Here is an 18,104-nt window from a genome sequence, read left to right on the forward strand (position 1 = left end):
TTTGGGGTGTGCAAACAGAAAATTCCAGTATGCGGGTGTGTGTTAAAAGGATCATGTTAAGTTAGGTGTTACAATTAATAGGGCAGATTGTCAGCCATGACTGGTTTCTTTTGTGTCTCTTAGCTTAATTGGCTTAATATTCCCTTTCTCCTTTTTTTTGCTCTTCATATTGAGATTTCATGTTCTTTGGAGCAAGGGCTCTTTCTAACCATGTGTATGTGGATTGCCTAATACTATCAGATCCTGGGGGCTTTTATGCACTATTGTAATACGAGCTGATCAGGAAATTTTCAACACACCATTTTTTCACTGAAAAATGCCAGTTTGTCTAAAAAAACCCCTCCTCTTTGAAGAACAGGATCCATTTCAATGACTGTCCCTACTGGAAAAGGTTTTGGGTAAAATCTCATTTCCACATTTTCAAATTGGGTAGTTTTGGAAGTTTCAGTTGAAACAACTTTTCATTTAAAAAATTTAGTAAATTTAGACTAAAAAATGTTTTTAAAAAGAGAGAGAAAAGTCAGAATCAAAACCAAACATTTTGATTGACCTGAACCAAAACTTTGTTCAGATTTTTGGTGTGCAAAAATTTTGAAGATTTAGACTTTTTGTCCCAGTTTAAGATGGAAATTTTTTTCGATATCTCAAACATTTACATTGGACAGGAAAACTGTTTCTCACCAATCTCAAATTATCGTACCAATAATAAAAAATATAATCAAGCAGCTGAAAATATAGTATATTTAACCTTAGCTATTGATGTCCAAAATTATTGCTTGTTTTTTTAATGATTTCTCTAAGAACAGCCATACTGGGTCAGATGAATCATCCATCTACCCAGTAAACTGACTTCCGTGAGTAGCCAATGCCAGGTGCGTTAGAGGCAATGAGCAGAACAGGGTAATTGATTGAGCGTGGGGTTGCATCCCTGACCATCTTGGCTAATACCATTGATGGACCTGTCCTCCATGAACTTACCCCGTTATTTTTTTAACTCAATTATACTTTTAGTCTTCACAACATCCCCGCCAATGAGTGTAATTTTTGTGTTCTTCGCACTAGCACATAAGGCACCTCAATTGTTCCTTAATCAAGTTTTTAATTTGGGAAGAATTTGTGGTAAATTTAAATAGGCTTTTACATAGGTTTTATACTGAGAGAGAATCGCCTGTTGAATGTGAAAAGGATTTTTTTTTACTCTCTGCCAAGGTTTGTGTGGCGTAATCTACATGGACAAGGATTACCAGAAATAAGGTCTCGAAATTAAAGTGTGGTTTATGCCCACATGCCTGGGGTAAAAATCTAACAGAACAGACACAGAGGATCCAGCAGAGTCAAATAGTTTTATCACAATTCTTTCTGTTCTGAGAATGCTTTCTTTATAAAGCAGTCAGATCAGCTAGAGTCAGGATGAACTGACTAGAATCATAGACAACTAGTGTTGGAAAAGAGCTCAGGAGGTCATCTAGTCCAACCCCCTGCTCAAAGCAGGACCAATCCCTGACTAAATCACCCCAGCCAGGTCTCTGTCAAGCCTGACCTTAAAAACCTCAAAGGAAACAGATTCCACCACCTCCCTAGGTAACACATTCCAGTGCTTCACCACCCTCCTACTGAAAAAGTTTTTCCTAATATCCAACCTAGACCTCCCCCACTGCAACTTGAGACCATTACTCCTTGTTCTGTCATCTGCCACCACTGAGAACAGCTGAGCTCCATCCTCTTTGGAACCCCCCCCTCAGGAAGTTGAAGGCTGCTATCAAATTCCCCCACCCCATTCTTCTCTTCTGCAGACTAAACAATCCCAGTTCCCTCAGCCTCTCCTCGTAAGTCATGTGCCCCAGCCCCCTAATCATTTGTGTTGCCCTCTGCTGGACTCTCTCCAATTTGTCCTCATCCTTTCTGTACTGGGGGGACCAAAACTGGATGCAATACTCCAGCTGTGGCCTCACCAGTGCCAAGTAGAGGGGAATAATCACTTCCCTCAATCTGCTGGCAATGCTCCTACTAATGCAGCCCAATATGCCATTGGCCTTCTTGGCAACAAGGGCACACTGTTGACTCATATCCAGCTTCTCGTCCACTGTCATCCCCAGGTCCTTTTCTGCAGAACTGCCACTTAGCCAGTCAGTCTCCAGCCTGTAGCGGTGCATGGGATTCTTCCATCTTAAGTGCAGGACTCTGCACTTGTCCTTGTTGAACCTCATCAGATTTCTTTTAGCCCAATCCTCCAATTTGTCTAGGTCACTCTGGACCCTATCCCTACCCTCCAGTTTATCTAATTCTCCCCCCAGTTTAGTGTCATCTGCGAACTTACTGAGGGTGCAATTAATCCCATCATCCAGATCATTGATAAAGATGTTGAACAAAACCAGCCCCAGGACTGACTCCTGGGGCACTCTGCTTGATACCGGCTGCCAACTAGACATTGAGCCGTTGATCACTACCCATTGTACCAGACAATCTAGCCAGCTTTCTATCCATTTGATAGTCCATTCATCCAATCCATACTTTTTTAACTTGCTGGCAAGAATACTGTGGAAGACCATATCAAAAGCTTTGCTAAAGTCAAGATATATCATATCCACTGCTTTCCCCATATGCACAGAGCCAGTTATCCATCCTGGAAAGCAAACAGGTTGGTCAGGCATGACTTGCCCTTTGTAAATCCATGTTGACTATTCCTGATCATCTTCCTCTCCTCCAAGTGCTTCAGAATGGATTCCTTGAGGACCTGCTCCATGATTTTGCCAGGACTGAAGTGAGGCTGACCGGTCTGTAGTTCCCTGGGTTCTCTTTCTTCCCTTTTTTTAAATATGGGCACTATATTTGCCTTTTTCCAATCATCTGGGACCTCCCCCGGTCACCACAAATTTTCAAAGATAATGGCCAATGGCTCTGCAATCACATCAGCCAACTCCCTCAGCAACCTTGGATGATTAGATCTGGACCCATGGACTTGTGCACGTCCAGCTTTTCTAAATGGTTCTTAACCTGTTCTTTCACCACTGAGGGCTGCTCACCTCCTCCTTATACTGTGCTGCCCAGTGCAGTAGTCTGGGAGCTGACCTTGTCTGTGAAGACCGAGGCAAAAAAAGCATTGAGTACTTCAGCTTTTTCCACATGATCTGTCACTATGTTGCCTTCCGCATTCAGTAAGGGTCCGACACTTTCCCTGACCTTTTTTCTTGTTCCTAACATACCTGTAGAAACCCTTCTTGTTACCCTTCACATCCCTTGCTAGCTGCAACTCTGATTGGCCTTCCTGATTACACCCCTGCATGCTCTAGCAATATTTTTATACTCCTTCCTAGTCAGCTGTCCAAATTTCCACTTCTTGTAGGCTTCCTTTTTGAGTTTAAGCTAACCAAAGAATGGTTATAACGCTGAACTTTAAAAATTTCTAGACAGTTCAAACTCAACCTCAGGAATGTAGTTCTTCAGTCATCCATTAGTTTCCTTTCATGGCTAATTTTACTTACTACTTCTGGCTCACACAGCAATCTGACCTTTCAGAAATGAGAATTTGAGAATCATCTTCCCCTGTTTTATAGCTACTTGCTGCATTACTTAGGAGAGTGCTTTTTTGCCAGTTCACCATGTGTCAATAAGTTCAGCCTAACCATAGCTTAATTTGTTGTTCTGCTTTTGTCAATCAGTCTGAGCTGAAGCTTGCGTGGCAGCCAGCCCTTTTTGGTTTAGTTGCTGTACTCTGAGCAGTCTCACGAGCATGGCTCAAGGTGACCCACTAATGATAGTTTCTATAAAAGCTTCTCTGTACAATTACAAAGCAAGCGTCACTAAATGCAGCTTCTAGCAATTTCAGCTAATTCTGAGTTCAGCCACTCAAGAAGCACACAAAATGAAGGTTTCTCGAAGAGTGAAAGGTATTTTTTTTTTTTTTTTAACAAATGCATGTGAGGTTATCTAATGGAAGTTAACGACTAAGTTCCTCTGGCAAATCACAGATCATTCTTTTAGGTGAAGTGAGATAAAATGGCAGAGCTACTAAATGGAGGGGTTTTTTTAAGTGTCAGGTTGTATCTGCAACTAAGTATAACTCATGAGGGAAGGTGAGAAGCAAAGTGTTTATGTCCATAAACAGAGCAGGTGGCTAACAGTATCAACACATGGATCAATAACTGGGTAGAAGTCTGCTATTAACAAAGCCTTCATCTGCATATATACAGTACAATAGGGTTACAAGGTTTCATCAAACATCATTTGGAGCCAGAAGTAGATTGCACAGTTTCTTTAGATAATTGTCCCTTTCTGATTCCGGGCCTAAACCCACAATCCCTCATGATTACAGGAACAGGTCTCTATTTCCTAAATAACCCAGCTGAAATCCTCTCCTGTGCGCAGGGCCAGCATATGGCCTATGCACCATCTAATTCCCACGTCAGCCTTATTTTTGAGGTCTTCAGTGATGCACAGGCATGGTGCTGACCCTCTCGGCAGGGGTGAATTTCATCCCTACTCCATTAAGTAGGAACTTGTCATTCTGATTTCAAAATACGACATTGTGGAATTGTAGAATTATAGATGGGAAAAGGGGTATGGATCCAAAGGAGTTCAAAGCAATTACACCACAGATCTATGAACCACACAACCAAGTTTATCTACCATTCTCTGAGACTTAAAATCACTGTGCCTTATCGTCCTACTTTGGCTCTGTGGGGATTAGCAGAGTAATTACTGTAATATTTTATAAAATTACTGCCTTAACCTTCCAAGTTTATAATCCTTCTCTGATATGCATATATTGTACCTGGAAGATCATAGAGAGGACACTGGGATAGTACATTTCAGAACTGTATTTTATTAATATCCTGGCCAATCGTTGTCAATCCTTTATTGTTATAAAAGTAAGTATATAATGTAACTAGTGAACAGTGATATACATAGAAGTGGCATGTACTGGTTTTTGGAATAGAATACTTTATTTACATTACTTCATCTCTGTTGAAAAAGAAATTCTGTATGTTCCCCCTGCTATTGTCTGAAAGTCAGATGGGTGCTTTGGGGAATGCCACAAGTTCTGTTTGTTTGCCAGCATGTTTTTCTGATATAAAACTTAAATATGGACCCAACTGGAATTTTCCTAAGGAGGGGGCCCAGACCTCTCGCCAGCCCCACACTCTTCCCCCTCCCGTGTCCCAGCCCCGAGCTCTCTCATGCTGCCTTTGCACCAAAAACGCATGCTGTCCTCTCTGCACCCACAGCTCCACACACTCCTCCTGCTGTCCCCCACCCAGCCATGAGCTCTCCCCACTGCACCCAGCCCTGCAGTCTCCCTGCCCCACACCCAAACCCATGGTCTCACACGGAGAGATGGTCAGGCTGACAGACAGCATCCCCAAGAGGGGCCAGGCAGTTCTGGGAGCCCTTGACTGCATCCTCTGTCTGCATCTCCACTTCCCCAGGAAGCATCAAAAGCCCAGATCCAATCTTCCAAACCCTCCTGGAGGCTGAGATGCCCAGGTCCCGCTCCTCCACTCCTCCCAGAGGCTAGGGGTGCCTGTTGCCCATGGCCCTGAAAGGACTGCAAAGGGGGAGGGGGGGCACACAGGATTGCAACACCACTGAAATTTGGCCTGGCTGCCCCTCCATCATGCCTGCTGGGAAGGGGCTCTGTTGCTGCGCTACCCAGCTCTGGTCAGCAGCCGGGAGGGATCCTGAGCCTCCCGCCCCTCCCCTTTGCACCCTGCATTTAAAGAAACCTGAACCAGTCAGATAGGAAGTGGGATTTAGGCTGTGTTGACATTTCACATGGCAGCATTTTTAAACCCATGAGAATGGATTCGTTACAGGTGAAATTCCCTGTAATCCAGAGGGCCAGTGTGCTGCTAGCACCCCACATTAAGGGATGAACAGAGTCTAATATGAACCCTCTGCACACTCAGTTTTACCCATTTTCTATTATGTGTTGGCTTCAGCAATAGGACATCAGCCTGCTGCTAGCTGGACAGCTACTTTTCTTCCTTAAACTAAGTGTGAGGGTCGAGGTTTGATGCCTGACTGTGTGCGCTGAGATTTCTGTGGAAGAGCGTGCTCATCCCTGGGAAGTGCTGAAGTCTTTAGATTGTTAAAGAGCAGGACAGTGGCTGTTGTGCTGACCCTAACCATGTGCAATCATCAGTGTTCTTACACGGCCCCCAAGGAAGGTGTAGGATAAGTAGAGTACTGGTTTTAAAAAGGCTTTCAAATGACATTAATTGTCTTCTTCTCTGTCTTTCTTCCAGCTCCAGTCAATCCGCACTTAAGTAAGTATTTTTATCCTTTGCTGCACTTCATCATTGGAAGAATTAGATTTGCATTAATTGTTGCTTCATGGTTGTGCAATAAATGGGCAGCATTTCATTTTCAGCTGTGGTCCATGGATTCCATAAGGTCCATTTTAATTCTGTCACACATGACTGCACTTGTTTGTGGTAGGAGACTGGGACTTTTTTTAATTTCCAGTTGCTGAACAAAGAGTACTCAGATCAAGAGAAGATTGCGGCTGCTGGGCATACCCCTTCCCCTGTGTCCCAAACCGATGAATAATCCCTAAGGAAAAGGCACATATGTTTTCAAAGGTCCTCCAGGTGGCAGTTCCCAGGAAGTTACTGTGATCCAATCATCACAGTAGAACCCCCCTGGGAGCTGCCACCTGATGTGCCCAGACTACTTCTGCCCCTGCTTTCCTGCCCTGGCAGCTTAGGACTTCAGTGTCCTGCCTGGCTTGAGCCAGACCCGCTAGCCTGCTGCAAACCCAGACCCAGGTCTGAACCATGTCCCCTAACAGCTGTAGGCTTAACTGAAAGCAGCTTACAGAAGTGTTCCTGTCTTTGACACTCAGATGCCCAACTCCCAATGGGGTCCAAACCCTAAATAAATCCGGTTTACCCTGTATAAAGCTTATACAGGGTAAATTCATAAATTGTTCACCCTCTATAACATTGATAGAGAGATATGCACTGCTATTCCGCCCCCCCAAGTATTAATTAAGACATTGTAGACAACCCGTTGGGGGGAGGGATAGCTCAGTGGTTTGAGCATTGGCCTGCTAAACCCAGGGTTGTGAGTTCAATCCTTGAGGGGGCCATTTAGGAATCTGGGGCAAAAATTGGGGATTGGCCCTGCTTTGAGCAGGGGGTTGGACTAGATGACCTCCTGAGGTCCCTTCCAACCCTGATATTCTCTGATTCTATGTGTTTAAATAACCAAAGACAAGTTGTTTTCAATGAGCTGGAGGAGATAGGGTGGAAGGCACAGTGAAATCACAGAATCATAGAAGATTAGGGTTGGAAAAGACACCAGGAGGTCATCTAGTCCAACCCTTTGCTCAAAGCAGGACCAACCCCAACTAAATCATCCCAGCCAGGGCTTTGTCAATCTGGAACTTAAAAACCTCTAAAGATGGAGATTCCACCACCTCCCTAGGTAACCCAGTCCAGTGCTTCACCATTGTCCTAATGAAATAGTTTTTTTCTAATATGCAACCTACACCCCCACCACTGCAACTTGAGCCCATTACTCCTTGTGCTGTCATCTGCCACCACTGAGAACAGCTGAGCTCCATCCTTTTAGGAACCCCCCCTTCAGGTAGTTGAAGGCTGCTATCAAATCCCCCCACCCCATTCTTCTCTTCTGCAGACTAAATAACCCCAGTTCCCTCAGCCTCTTCTCGTAAGTCATGTGCCCCAGCCCCCCAATCATTTCAGTTGCCCTCTGCTGGACTCTCTCCAATTTGTCCACATCCTTTCTGTACTGGGGGGACCAAAACTGGATGCAGTGCTCCAGGTGTGGCCTCACCAGTGCCGAATAGAGGGGAATAATCATTCCCTCGATCTGTGGGCAGTGCTCCTACTAATGCAGCCCAATATGCCATTAGCCTTCTTAGCAACAAGGGCACACTGTTGACTCATATCCAGCTTCTCATCCACTGTAATCCCCAGGTCATTTTCTGCAGAACTTCCACTATGTCAGTCAGTCCCCAGCCTGTAGTAGTGCATGGGATTCTTTCAGCCTAAGTGCAGGACTCTACACTTGTCCTTGTTGAACCTCATCAGATTTCTTTTGGCCCAATCCTCCAATTTGTCTAGGTCACTCTGGACCCTATCCCTACCCTCCAGCGTATCCACCTCTCCTCCCAGCTTAGTGTCATCCACGGACTTGCTGAGAGTGCAATTAATCCCATCATCCAGATCATTAATGAAGATGTTGAACAAAACCGGCCCCAGGGCCGACCCCTGGGGCACTCCACTCCACTGCCAACTAGACTTCGAGCCATTGATCACTACCCATTGAGCCCGATGATATACCCAGCTTTCTATCCATGTTGTAGTCCATTCATCAAATCCAGACTTCTTTAACTTACTGGCAAGAATACTGTGGGAGACCATATCAAAAGCTTTGCTAAAGTCAAGGTATATCACAACCACTGCTTTTCCCATATCCTCAGAGCCAGTTATCTCATCATGACTTGCCCTTGTTGAATCCAATATCTATGTATACAGTGGTGTTGTAGCCATTTCGGTCCCATGATATTAGAGAGACAAGGTGGGTGAGGTGATATCTTTTATTGGACCAGGTTTTGTTGATGAGAGAGACAAGCTTTTGAGCTACCCAGAGCTCTTCTTCAGCTCTGGGAAATTTAGCTGTGACACTGAGTCTCTTTAGTGAATATCTCGTTATTTGTACCAGTGACTTTGAAAAACTGTGATCATTTATTGGATGAGATGCTCAAATAGCTGAAAGCAGAGCTTTCTTGCTGTTTCTCCAAAGGCGAAGCAAGCTAACGTTATAAAAGGATGTTACTAAGCTGAAATCCATAGACATTTCCTTATGGTGGTAATATTTGATGAAATATCCCACTAGTGATACTTGACAAAAATAAATCTCAATAAGCATTTTGGCTGTGTGTTGAGCTTTAGGGGCTCCTGTGGCAGACTGAATAAGAGGGAAACTGCTACGGGCAATGAGAAACATACCTTTTATTGCCCAGACATCGTGTTTAGTAAGGTGTGCAGAAATACAGCTGGAAACAGAAGGAAGTATTTCAGGCACATCAGTATTACTGCTATCAGTCAACTACAATGGGAGCAAAACTGGTTCTCAGCTACTGTGAACAGTTCAAGAATCATAGAATCATAGAAGATTAGGGTTGGAAGAGACCTCAGGAGGTCATCTAGTGCAACCCCCTGCTCAAAGCAGGAACAACCCCAAGTAAATCATCCCAGTCAGGGCTTTGTCAAGCCAGGCCTTGAAAACCTCTAAGGATGGAGATTCCACCACCTCCCTAGGTGACCCATTCCAGTGCTTCACCACCCTCCTAGTGAAATAATGTTTCCTAATATCCAACCTAGACCTCCCCCACTGCAACATGACCATTGCTCCTTCTTCTGTCATCTGCCACCACCGAGAACAGCCTAGAATACAGAATACAGGAGAACCTCAGAGTTGCAAACACCTCAGGAATGGAGATTGATTGTAATTCTGAAATGTTTGTTAACTCTGAACAAAATGTTATGGTTCTTCTTTGAAAAGTTTTCAACTGAACATTGACTTAATATTTAAAACATTGAAACTTTACTATGCAAAAGAAAAATGCTTTTAACCATCTTAATTTAAATGAAACAAGCACAGAAACAGTTTCCTTACCTTGTCAAGTCTTTTTTAAAACTTTCCCTTTCTTTTTTCAGTAGTATACATTTAACACGGTATTTGCTTGTACTCTACTGCACACTTGTACTGCATTTGCTTTTGCTTTTTTTTTTTTTTTGTCTCTGCTGCTGCCTAATTGCATACTTCCGGTTCCAAATGAGGTGTGTGGTTGACCAGTCAGTTAATAACTCTGGTGTTCATAACTCTGAGGTTCTATTGTAGATGACTCAACACTTTAAATCTGTTTGCTGATGATCCCGTCTAGTGTGTTAATAATTAGGGCAGAATGGAAAGACTTCTATTGAATTAGCATTTAATCAGCCCTTCGTTGACTACATATATATTTAATTTATTAAGAAAATATTTAATAGCATTCCCAAGTGCATTAAATTACATCTGTCTCCAATTTTAAAGTTTAAAATTTCTTTCCTTCTTTTCTTCTTTCATGGCAAATTTATTGTTCAGTTAAAGGACCCAGATTAACAGTCCTAGACATTAAGTCCTCTGTCTACAGTACAGTTTCAATGTGGGAAACGTCAGAGCTGCATTAGTAAGAAGGATCACTTTGAGCAGTGAGAGGGGGTATTTCATTGCCCTACCCATACCCATGCCCTTGGTCTGTCAGGATCAGCTTCCAACTGTGCTAGTGAAGATGGGGAAACATGTCAGTCAAGAACTGGAGTGAGCCCATCCAATCATTTTACTGAGGCCTGGGTTACACTAATGCTGTAATTCGACCTAAGTTACGCTAGTTAAGTTACATAAGTAATGTAACTTAAGTCGACGTGCCTTAGTTCGATTTACAACGGTGTCCACACTACTCTGTGTCAACGGGAGACACTCTCTGGTGACATAGCTTCTGCCTCTAGGTGAGGTGGATTACAGACGTTGACAAGAGAGTGCTCTCCCATCGACTTAGCTTGACGCACTAAATCGATGCTGCTGCATTGATTGCATCGGCGCCAAGTGTAGTGTAGACATGGCTACAGAACAGCCATCAGTGGTAACAACTTTAGGTCAGTAATATCTGGGGCAAAATGCCTCGCCCTTCTGAAGTCAATGACAAAATTTTCAGTAGGGCCAGGCCTTCATCCTTTAGATGGATTCAAACTAGTAAACTAGAGATAAAAGATTCTGTATTCCATTACGCACATTATCTTTGTTTTCTAGATCTCATCTTATTTATCTCACAAGTGTCAATTTAAAGATGCTGTCTATCTGTCTCTCTGTGTAAATAAACCACCAAAACCCTGTGTTCATAGACAACTAAGAATTGATTTAAAACCCAGGAAATTCTGCCCCTTACTTTAACTTGATGGGCCTGATTCTGTGTAAATCAAGAGTAGTCAGTGGAGTCACCCTGGATAAAACTGATTTGTGTGAGACCAGAATCATTCGCTTCATGCATAAATTCTGCAGCATGCAAATGACATAAAATGATTCCTTATTATGAGACTTCTGAAATAGCTAAATGAGCATTTCCAATGGGTTAAAGACTGAGATTTAGCCTTAAATCTGTATTCCCTTTCTTTTGTGAGTTTATTAAAGACTGTTGTCATGATATGCGCATGTAACTCCCATTAATGTAAACAGAAGTTATGTTTGAATAAGGAAAGAGATTGGAATATAAATATTCATATTTAAATGTGGGTCTTATGAGGGAATGGATGACATGAGGGATTAATGATAGAATGCAGAGCATTTTGTCTTGAGGATGCATTTTCACATTTGGCCCTGATTAGCCGTGAAACTAATTAATGGCCTCAATCCAGTTTCTAAATTGCCATGTGCTTGTAAAATAAAATCTACCACCCTATTGGTGCTGTTGACCAGAGGCCCATGACCTGATCCTGAATTATAAGGCTAGATTAATATATACATATTGCAAAAGTGCTTCTAATAATTGTGAGTGAAGCCAATATGGCTGAGATGTAAACAGGAGGGCGTAAAGTATGAATATGTATGTTAAGTGAGGCTTGGAATATGCTGAGGCCTACTGAGGTGTGTTAGGCATACATTTGTTAGCGTGGTATTATTGTGTGAACGAAGGTTACTGAATGATATATGACAGCTGCACCTTCCCTACACCAAAGGCAGCATGGGGTATGGTAAGCAGAGATGCAGGAGCCTGAGGTGAGCTTGATCCCAGCGTTTCCACCTGTGGGGCCCAGCCCAGCGAGGTCCTGGGGCATCAGGGGGCTGGAGGTTGTAAAATTTAGTAATGTGTATCTTGTTGCAGTTTAGCAATGCATTTTGTGGTAAACAGGTAAACCACAAACAGATGGTAGCATCTCAGGGGCTTTTAGCAATTAGAGCTAACACATATACCAAAACTATTGGGAAAGGGACGGATGCGAGTGGCTGGCTTAACTGTTGGAAATATGACTATGGTCAATTGAAATAACACGTGTAGACAGGTGGAACCCTAACGCTGGTCTCCTGGAATACTCGCGATGAATAAGGGCTGAGACTTGATCAGATATGGCCCCAGATGTATGTGGGTGGAATGGAGAAAGGTGTATACAAGTTTGTCAAACCAAGCCCTAGTGGGGAGATCCAGAATGACAGTGGAGGTGACATCCAAAACCATCATCTCCTCTTGTGGTGTGCGCCACTGGCTGTTTCTTCCATCTTTGTTTCTAACGGTCTCCGAAAGGTTGTAGGTATGCATAGTGTAAGACTGTAAGTATGAACAATGCGGGAAACTACTTTACTGCAATTCTCTGATTCTTATACTTATGTATTTGGTTTTTATATTATTTCAATTATAGTCTGTGTTAACTCAAGCTCATAAAATTTCTGTGTGTGTTTCACCAATCTCATCTTCTTAATTAGCACCAAATAGCCACCTGAGTAAAAGAACCTGTTCTTTGTGACAGGTGCACTTTGCAACCGAAATTAACTCCAGGTTACAGTGCTGAATGGCTCCTTTATTGATGCTCTTAGAAGATAGGACAAAATTTAAATGGACTTAAAGACCTATCCAGCCTGTCATGAGCTGGGGCATCTCAGCCAGACAGGACTGTGTGGGGATGCACAGACTGCCAGCACTCATGATATACCTCTTTAATGGATGAATAAAGGACGGTGACGATCTGTTCAAAAACTCTTGAATTCACAGACAGGAAATGTGCAGATCTAACATCTCAAGTTATTTCCATGTTTATACTTTTGTCTATTTGTTTATATGTATATAGAGTCAAAGATACTTGGCACCAGCCCTTTCCAATTTATTCCAAATGCCTGAGTCCCATTTGCAGCTGACCCTGTGTTAAATAAATGGCAAACTTGTGCCTACTTTTTCATCGGGCCTGAAATTTGTTTTTGCTCACTCAAAGGAAAAAAGCTTTTAATCTGCTGATGTGGAATTTCTAAATGAACCTTCTGCAGCATGCTTCAAAGTGCAAATGTAGCCTTTAAACTACTGCAGCACAGTTAGAAATGGCAAGACGGATGGTGAGGCTGACTTTGGGTTTAACTCAGCTTGTTGTAGGAGCTGGATCAGATTTTACTCATTTTCCACTCTGGTTAGCTGTCATGTAAGCAATATTTCATCGCTGAATTGTATCACTCTGTGCAGGAATAGTGCGTGTAGGGTACTGACAACTCTGAGTTTCCATCTGCGGAGCTCGCTATTAATGGGACGCTTTGGGTCAGTAGAGAGGGGAGATGGCCCACACCGCAGACCCCACAAGTGACAGTGGGTTTGGGCCACAAAACCCGTGGCTTGTTTGAGATCTGCTTGGATGTTTGGGCAGATGAAAGGGGCCACTTTTAGCTCTCTCATCAGCATGAGTCCTGTTGTCAGGACACCGCTTTAACCACAACTGCCCCTTGAATCACCTCAAGGGGGTGTGTGTGTGGGAGGAGCCAATGCAAATTAATGCCAATTTGATCTGAATTAACTTGTTCTGTAGCATTAACTTGTCCTGCAGGTTTTGTAGGGGGGATCCTAGTGGAAGTGTTACCAGTCCCACCCCAGTCCTCCAAGGCACCTGCTAGCAACACCCTCTCCTTTGATCACAATGTAGACAAGGATCAGAGGCTGCAGTTTCCATCCATCTGTCATATTCCTAAGGCAGTTCAGCACCTTGAGAGCTATAGTAAGGGTTTGTCTAAGTGGAGGGGAGCCCAATGTACACATCAGGATATTATATGGAACAGGCTATTTTAATATTGGATTGGTGCAAAATACATTTCTAAAGGTGACACGCTCCGCTTCTATTTTGTTCATAGATCTTCATCTGCACCGCACTTCTTTCATGAGCTTTGTCGGTGTCACTGTGTACTCTTTTGTGAGCTAAGAAATAAAGCAGCAGATGCTAATCTGCATCAGTTCACATACATCATTATTCAGGTTATTGGATTCCACAGAGTGTGTAACTGTTTTTCAGATTTCTTCTCCGTTGTGCTTGTGACAGTGCTCATGTATTTAATGATTTTGTATATTATAAGTTTTCCCTTAAATTAGACTCCAAAATGATGTGTGCGGGGGGAGGGTTTCATAATTAAACAAATGTACAGTTGACTGTCAGTCATACTGATGGTGAACAATCCTTTCAGGCCAACTGAGGGATGGTGCTTTAGTTAACTTGATTCTTACAGTCAAATGGTGATGATTCTACTCAAGTCAGTGGATTTATCTGAGAAAAGAGGTAAATCTGATCATTGTTCTGAGGGAGTAGACATATGTGTCTGGGATAACCTGGTTTTGTAGAGGAATGTTTCATGCTCAGCACTACGAAGTAGACACTTTTCTTTCAGTCCTCCTAGCCTAACCAGAAATGGGATGAGGAAGAACCAGAAAAATCTCTCAAAATTGCCATAGGGCTTGGGGTGAAATGCCAAGCTTAATTTTTCAGATTTGGGTATTAGATGATTTCAGATCAGCTTCAGGTTAGCCGCCATTCTTTGGGATCCTTACCCAACCCTAGCTCCAACTCCAAGGGCCTGTGTGCTGATCTCACTAACATAGTACAACATCACTGACCTGAGTGGATATATTACATATTTAACCTCCTAAACCTGCAAACACTTAGACACCTGCTTGACTTAACACCCCTAAGTAGTCCTGTGTAGAGCTTGGCAAAATAGTCTTTGTACAAGCGAGCGCATGTGAGAATGACTCTGTAACTGGTAGTTAGAGCATTCTCCTAGAATGTGGTTAGATCCAAGTTCAAGTCCCTGCTTCAATGGTTATTTAATTATTTATAAGAAATGGAACAGATTCAACATGAGAAATTGATAGAGACCCCTAGCTCAATGGTTAGTGCATGCTGTTGCAATTGGGAAGATCCATGTTCAAATCCCTTTTTCATATGAGGTGTAGGGGGCATAGAATGCGGCTCTCCCATATGCCAGGAGGCTAAAGGTTATCACTGAGCTAAAGATTATCAGGTAGGTCTCCTTCCTACCCCACCCCACCCATTTTGTGAATGAAGTCTTCATTGGCTTTGGTGAAAATCCCTGAAATTGGCATGGAATTTTTGGAGTTGCGTTGAAATGAAACTTGAAGCATTGGCTCAACTCAACTTATTTTTTTTTTTGGCTTAACAAGTCACCTAATTTTTTTTAAAAAAATCATTTTTGGTTTGACCCAATTTTTTTTTTTAAATTTTGGACATGCCAGGGAACCAAAAAATCTATTATGTGCCCAGCTCTAGTTTCCTGGAGGCCAGTGGAGCACTATTGCACAATAGTGAGTACAAAATGCACACTTATGAAGGAGGTAGTAACAAACAGACAGTATACAGACAACTGTTCTCTCCTGCCAGTGAAGAAATATATCCACTGACCTTGCTGGAGCAGTGCACACACGGGGACTGCTCGTGTACATAAAGTTCAGCAGGTGCCTTGGGGGCCTTACACTGCTGGGAAGGAGATGAGAATCCAGGCCCCAAAACCTTGGATGGTTTGGGTTCCTGGCTACCCAAGAGTGCAACTTTGTGCTCATGTAATAATGATACACTCAGCTGCAATAAACTGAGTTGCATGAGTTGACAGTCCCACGGTATAAACAGGAGGAGACCGCTGGAAATTACTCAGCTGGAAACCTTTGATTTTAAGCCTTGCTTACTCCTTAAACTGGAGTCCAACTCTCTCGGCCTTAAGGGCATTCTGCAAAGCTTGTCTGTTCTCCTAGGCTTTTCCAAAGGGTGGGTGGCCTAAGAAGGGCTGAAGGATAATGCTGAATGGTGGAAGGGGATCTATTTGATAAGATCTGTACATGTTTTCAGTTTACATGTACACCTGGAGTGATAGTCGGGTGTATATTTTAGCAATTACAATAAAAAAATAACTATTGTAAAGGAAGACACATCCTTGACATTCTACCCGGATTTCAAAAAAATTCACAATGTCCAATATTAATAATGGCCATTGTCCTTTAAAAAGGTTGTTGCACTTCAAGACTTTTGACAGTTACGCATACAATGGTTGCAATGACTGAAGTCGTGTTCCTTTACTGTGTTGGCTGTAGGAGAGTTTCACTGTGGATTTGAAGATGGCAACATATGTCTATTCACTCAAGATGATACGGATAATTTTGACTGGACGAAACAAAGCACTGCCACCAGGGACACAAAATATACCCCAAACACTGGACCCAACGCAGACCGAAGTGGCTCCAAAGAAGGTAAAACGTAGCTTAGATTTCTGCAACAACAGACCCTCAGCAAATGCAAATCAACATAGCTCCACTGAGGATCTACCCAACATGTTGAGTCCCAAGGCCTTGTCTTTTCTTAATGACAACCAGCAATATTTAGGTTGAAAATACTGAGCTATGATAATTCTGTAGGGACTCCATAACATTTAATAGAGATGATCCCAAAGCAAAATCTTGCATCTGAACATTTACATACAGAGGTCAGATCTGTGTCTAAAACCAAGCTTTGTGGCTCCTGACCAGTCCTGTTTGTTACCATTTCTAATGGACATTTTAAAGATGATCAGTTTCAGACAATAGGTCCTGTAGTGATGTATATTTCAAACTTCCTACAAAGTTCTGTAGCTTTTAGTCATTTAAATTCTTACGAGCAGATTGTGAGAGCTAAAAGTTTCATTGCCCTGTCTTCATTTTGTATCCTGCAAAAGGGCGTGATTTGAAATCTGCCATCCCTGTTAACTAAAGCACTGGATTCTGCTTTCTGTATGCGTTCGAACGTTGACTTTCAGACTTACAGTACAGGATTGTGATCGCTCACGCTACTTTATACTCCACATCCCACCTGCACTACCAAACACAGTAATGCTTGTGTTGCCTGTGCTTGGTTACAGTTATTGAGCAAGTCACATTAAAAAACTAGTATCTATAATGCTGACATAAACTAGAATCAGGATCATTGAATAATGTGTTCTTTCACTGAGAATGGGCTTTTGAACCGTGTATCCCACGGTATTCTTGCCAGCAAGTTAAAGAAGTGTGGGCTGGATGGATGGACTGTAAGGTGGATAGAAAGCTGGCTAGATTATCGGGCTCAACGGGTAGTAGTCAATGACTCCATGTCTAATTGGCAGCCGGTATCTAGCGGAGTCCCCCAAGGGTCGGTCCTGGGGCTGGTTTTGTTGAATATCTTCATTAATGATGTGGAGGATGGCGTGGATTGCACCCTCAGCAAGTTTGCAGATGACACTAAACTGGGAGGAGAGGTACATACGCTGGAGGGTAGGGATAGGATACAGAGGGACCTAGACAAATTAGAGGATTGGGCCAAAGGAAATCTGATGACATTCAACAAAGACAAGTGCAGAGTCCTGCACTTAGGACAGAAGAATCCCATTCACTGCTACAGACTAGGGACTGAATGGCTAGGCAGCAGTTCTGCAGAAAAGGACCTAGTGGTTACAGTAGACGGGACGCTGGATATGAGTCAACAGTGTGCCCTTGTTGCCAAGAAGGCTAACGGCATTTTGGGCTGTATAAGTAAGGGCATTGCCAGCAGATTGAGGGACGCGATCGTTCCCCTCTATTCGACATTGGTGAGGCCTCGTCTGGAGTACTGTGTCCAGTTTTGGGCCCCACGCTACAAGAATGATGTGGAAAAATTGGAGAGAGTCCAGCGGAGGGCAACAAAAATGATTAGGGGATTGGAACGCATGACTTATGAGGAGAGGCTGAGGGAACTGGGATTGTTTAGTCTGCAGAAGAGAAGAATGAGGGAGGATTTGATAGCTGCTTTCAGCTACCTGACGGGGTTCCAAAGAGGTGGATCTAGACTGTTCTCAGTTGTAGAAGATGACAGAACAAGGAGTAATGATCTCAAGCTGCAGTGGGGGAGGTCTTGGTTGGATATTAGGAAAAGCTTTTTCAGTAGGAGGGTGGTGAAGCACTGGAATGCTTACCTAGGGAGGGGATGGAATCTCCTTTCTTTGAGCTTTTTAAGATCAAGCTTGACAAAGCCCTGGCTGGGGTGATTTAGTTGGGGATTGGTCCTACTTTGAGCAGGGGGTTG

General features: G+C 43.1%; 1 protein-coding gene across 4 annotated transcripts in view; it reads left to right on the forward strand.

Moving 5' to 3' along the window:
* Nucleotides 1-18,104, forward strand: part of MDGA2 (MAM domain containing glycosylphosphatidylinositol anchor 2) — a 665,204-nt gene that overhangs the window by 627,139 nt on the left and 19,961 nt on the right. For all 4 annotated transcript variants that reach the window (XM_084631535.1, XM_084631536.1, XM_084631538.1 and 1 more), the window contains 2 exons: nt 6,246-6,266; nt 16,130-16,285. In XM_084631535.1, the coding sequence (XP_084487661.1) occupies nt 6,246-6,266; nt 16,130-16,285 (177 nt within the window). The remainder of the gene's footprint in view (nt 1-6,245; nt 6,267-16,129; nt 16,286-18,104) is intronic.

Source organism: Lepidochelys olivacea (genome assembly GCF_965140295.1).
Source record: "Lepidochelys olivacea isolate rLepOli2 genome assembly, chromosome: 6".
Taxonomy (NCBI): domain Eukaryota; kingdom Metazoa; phylum Chordata; order Testudines; family Cheloniidae; genus Lepidochelys; species Lepidochelys olivacea.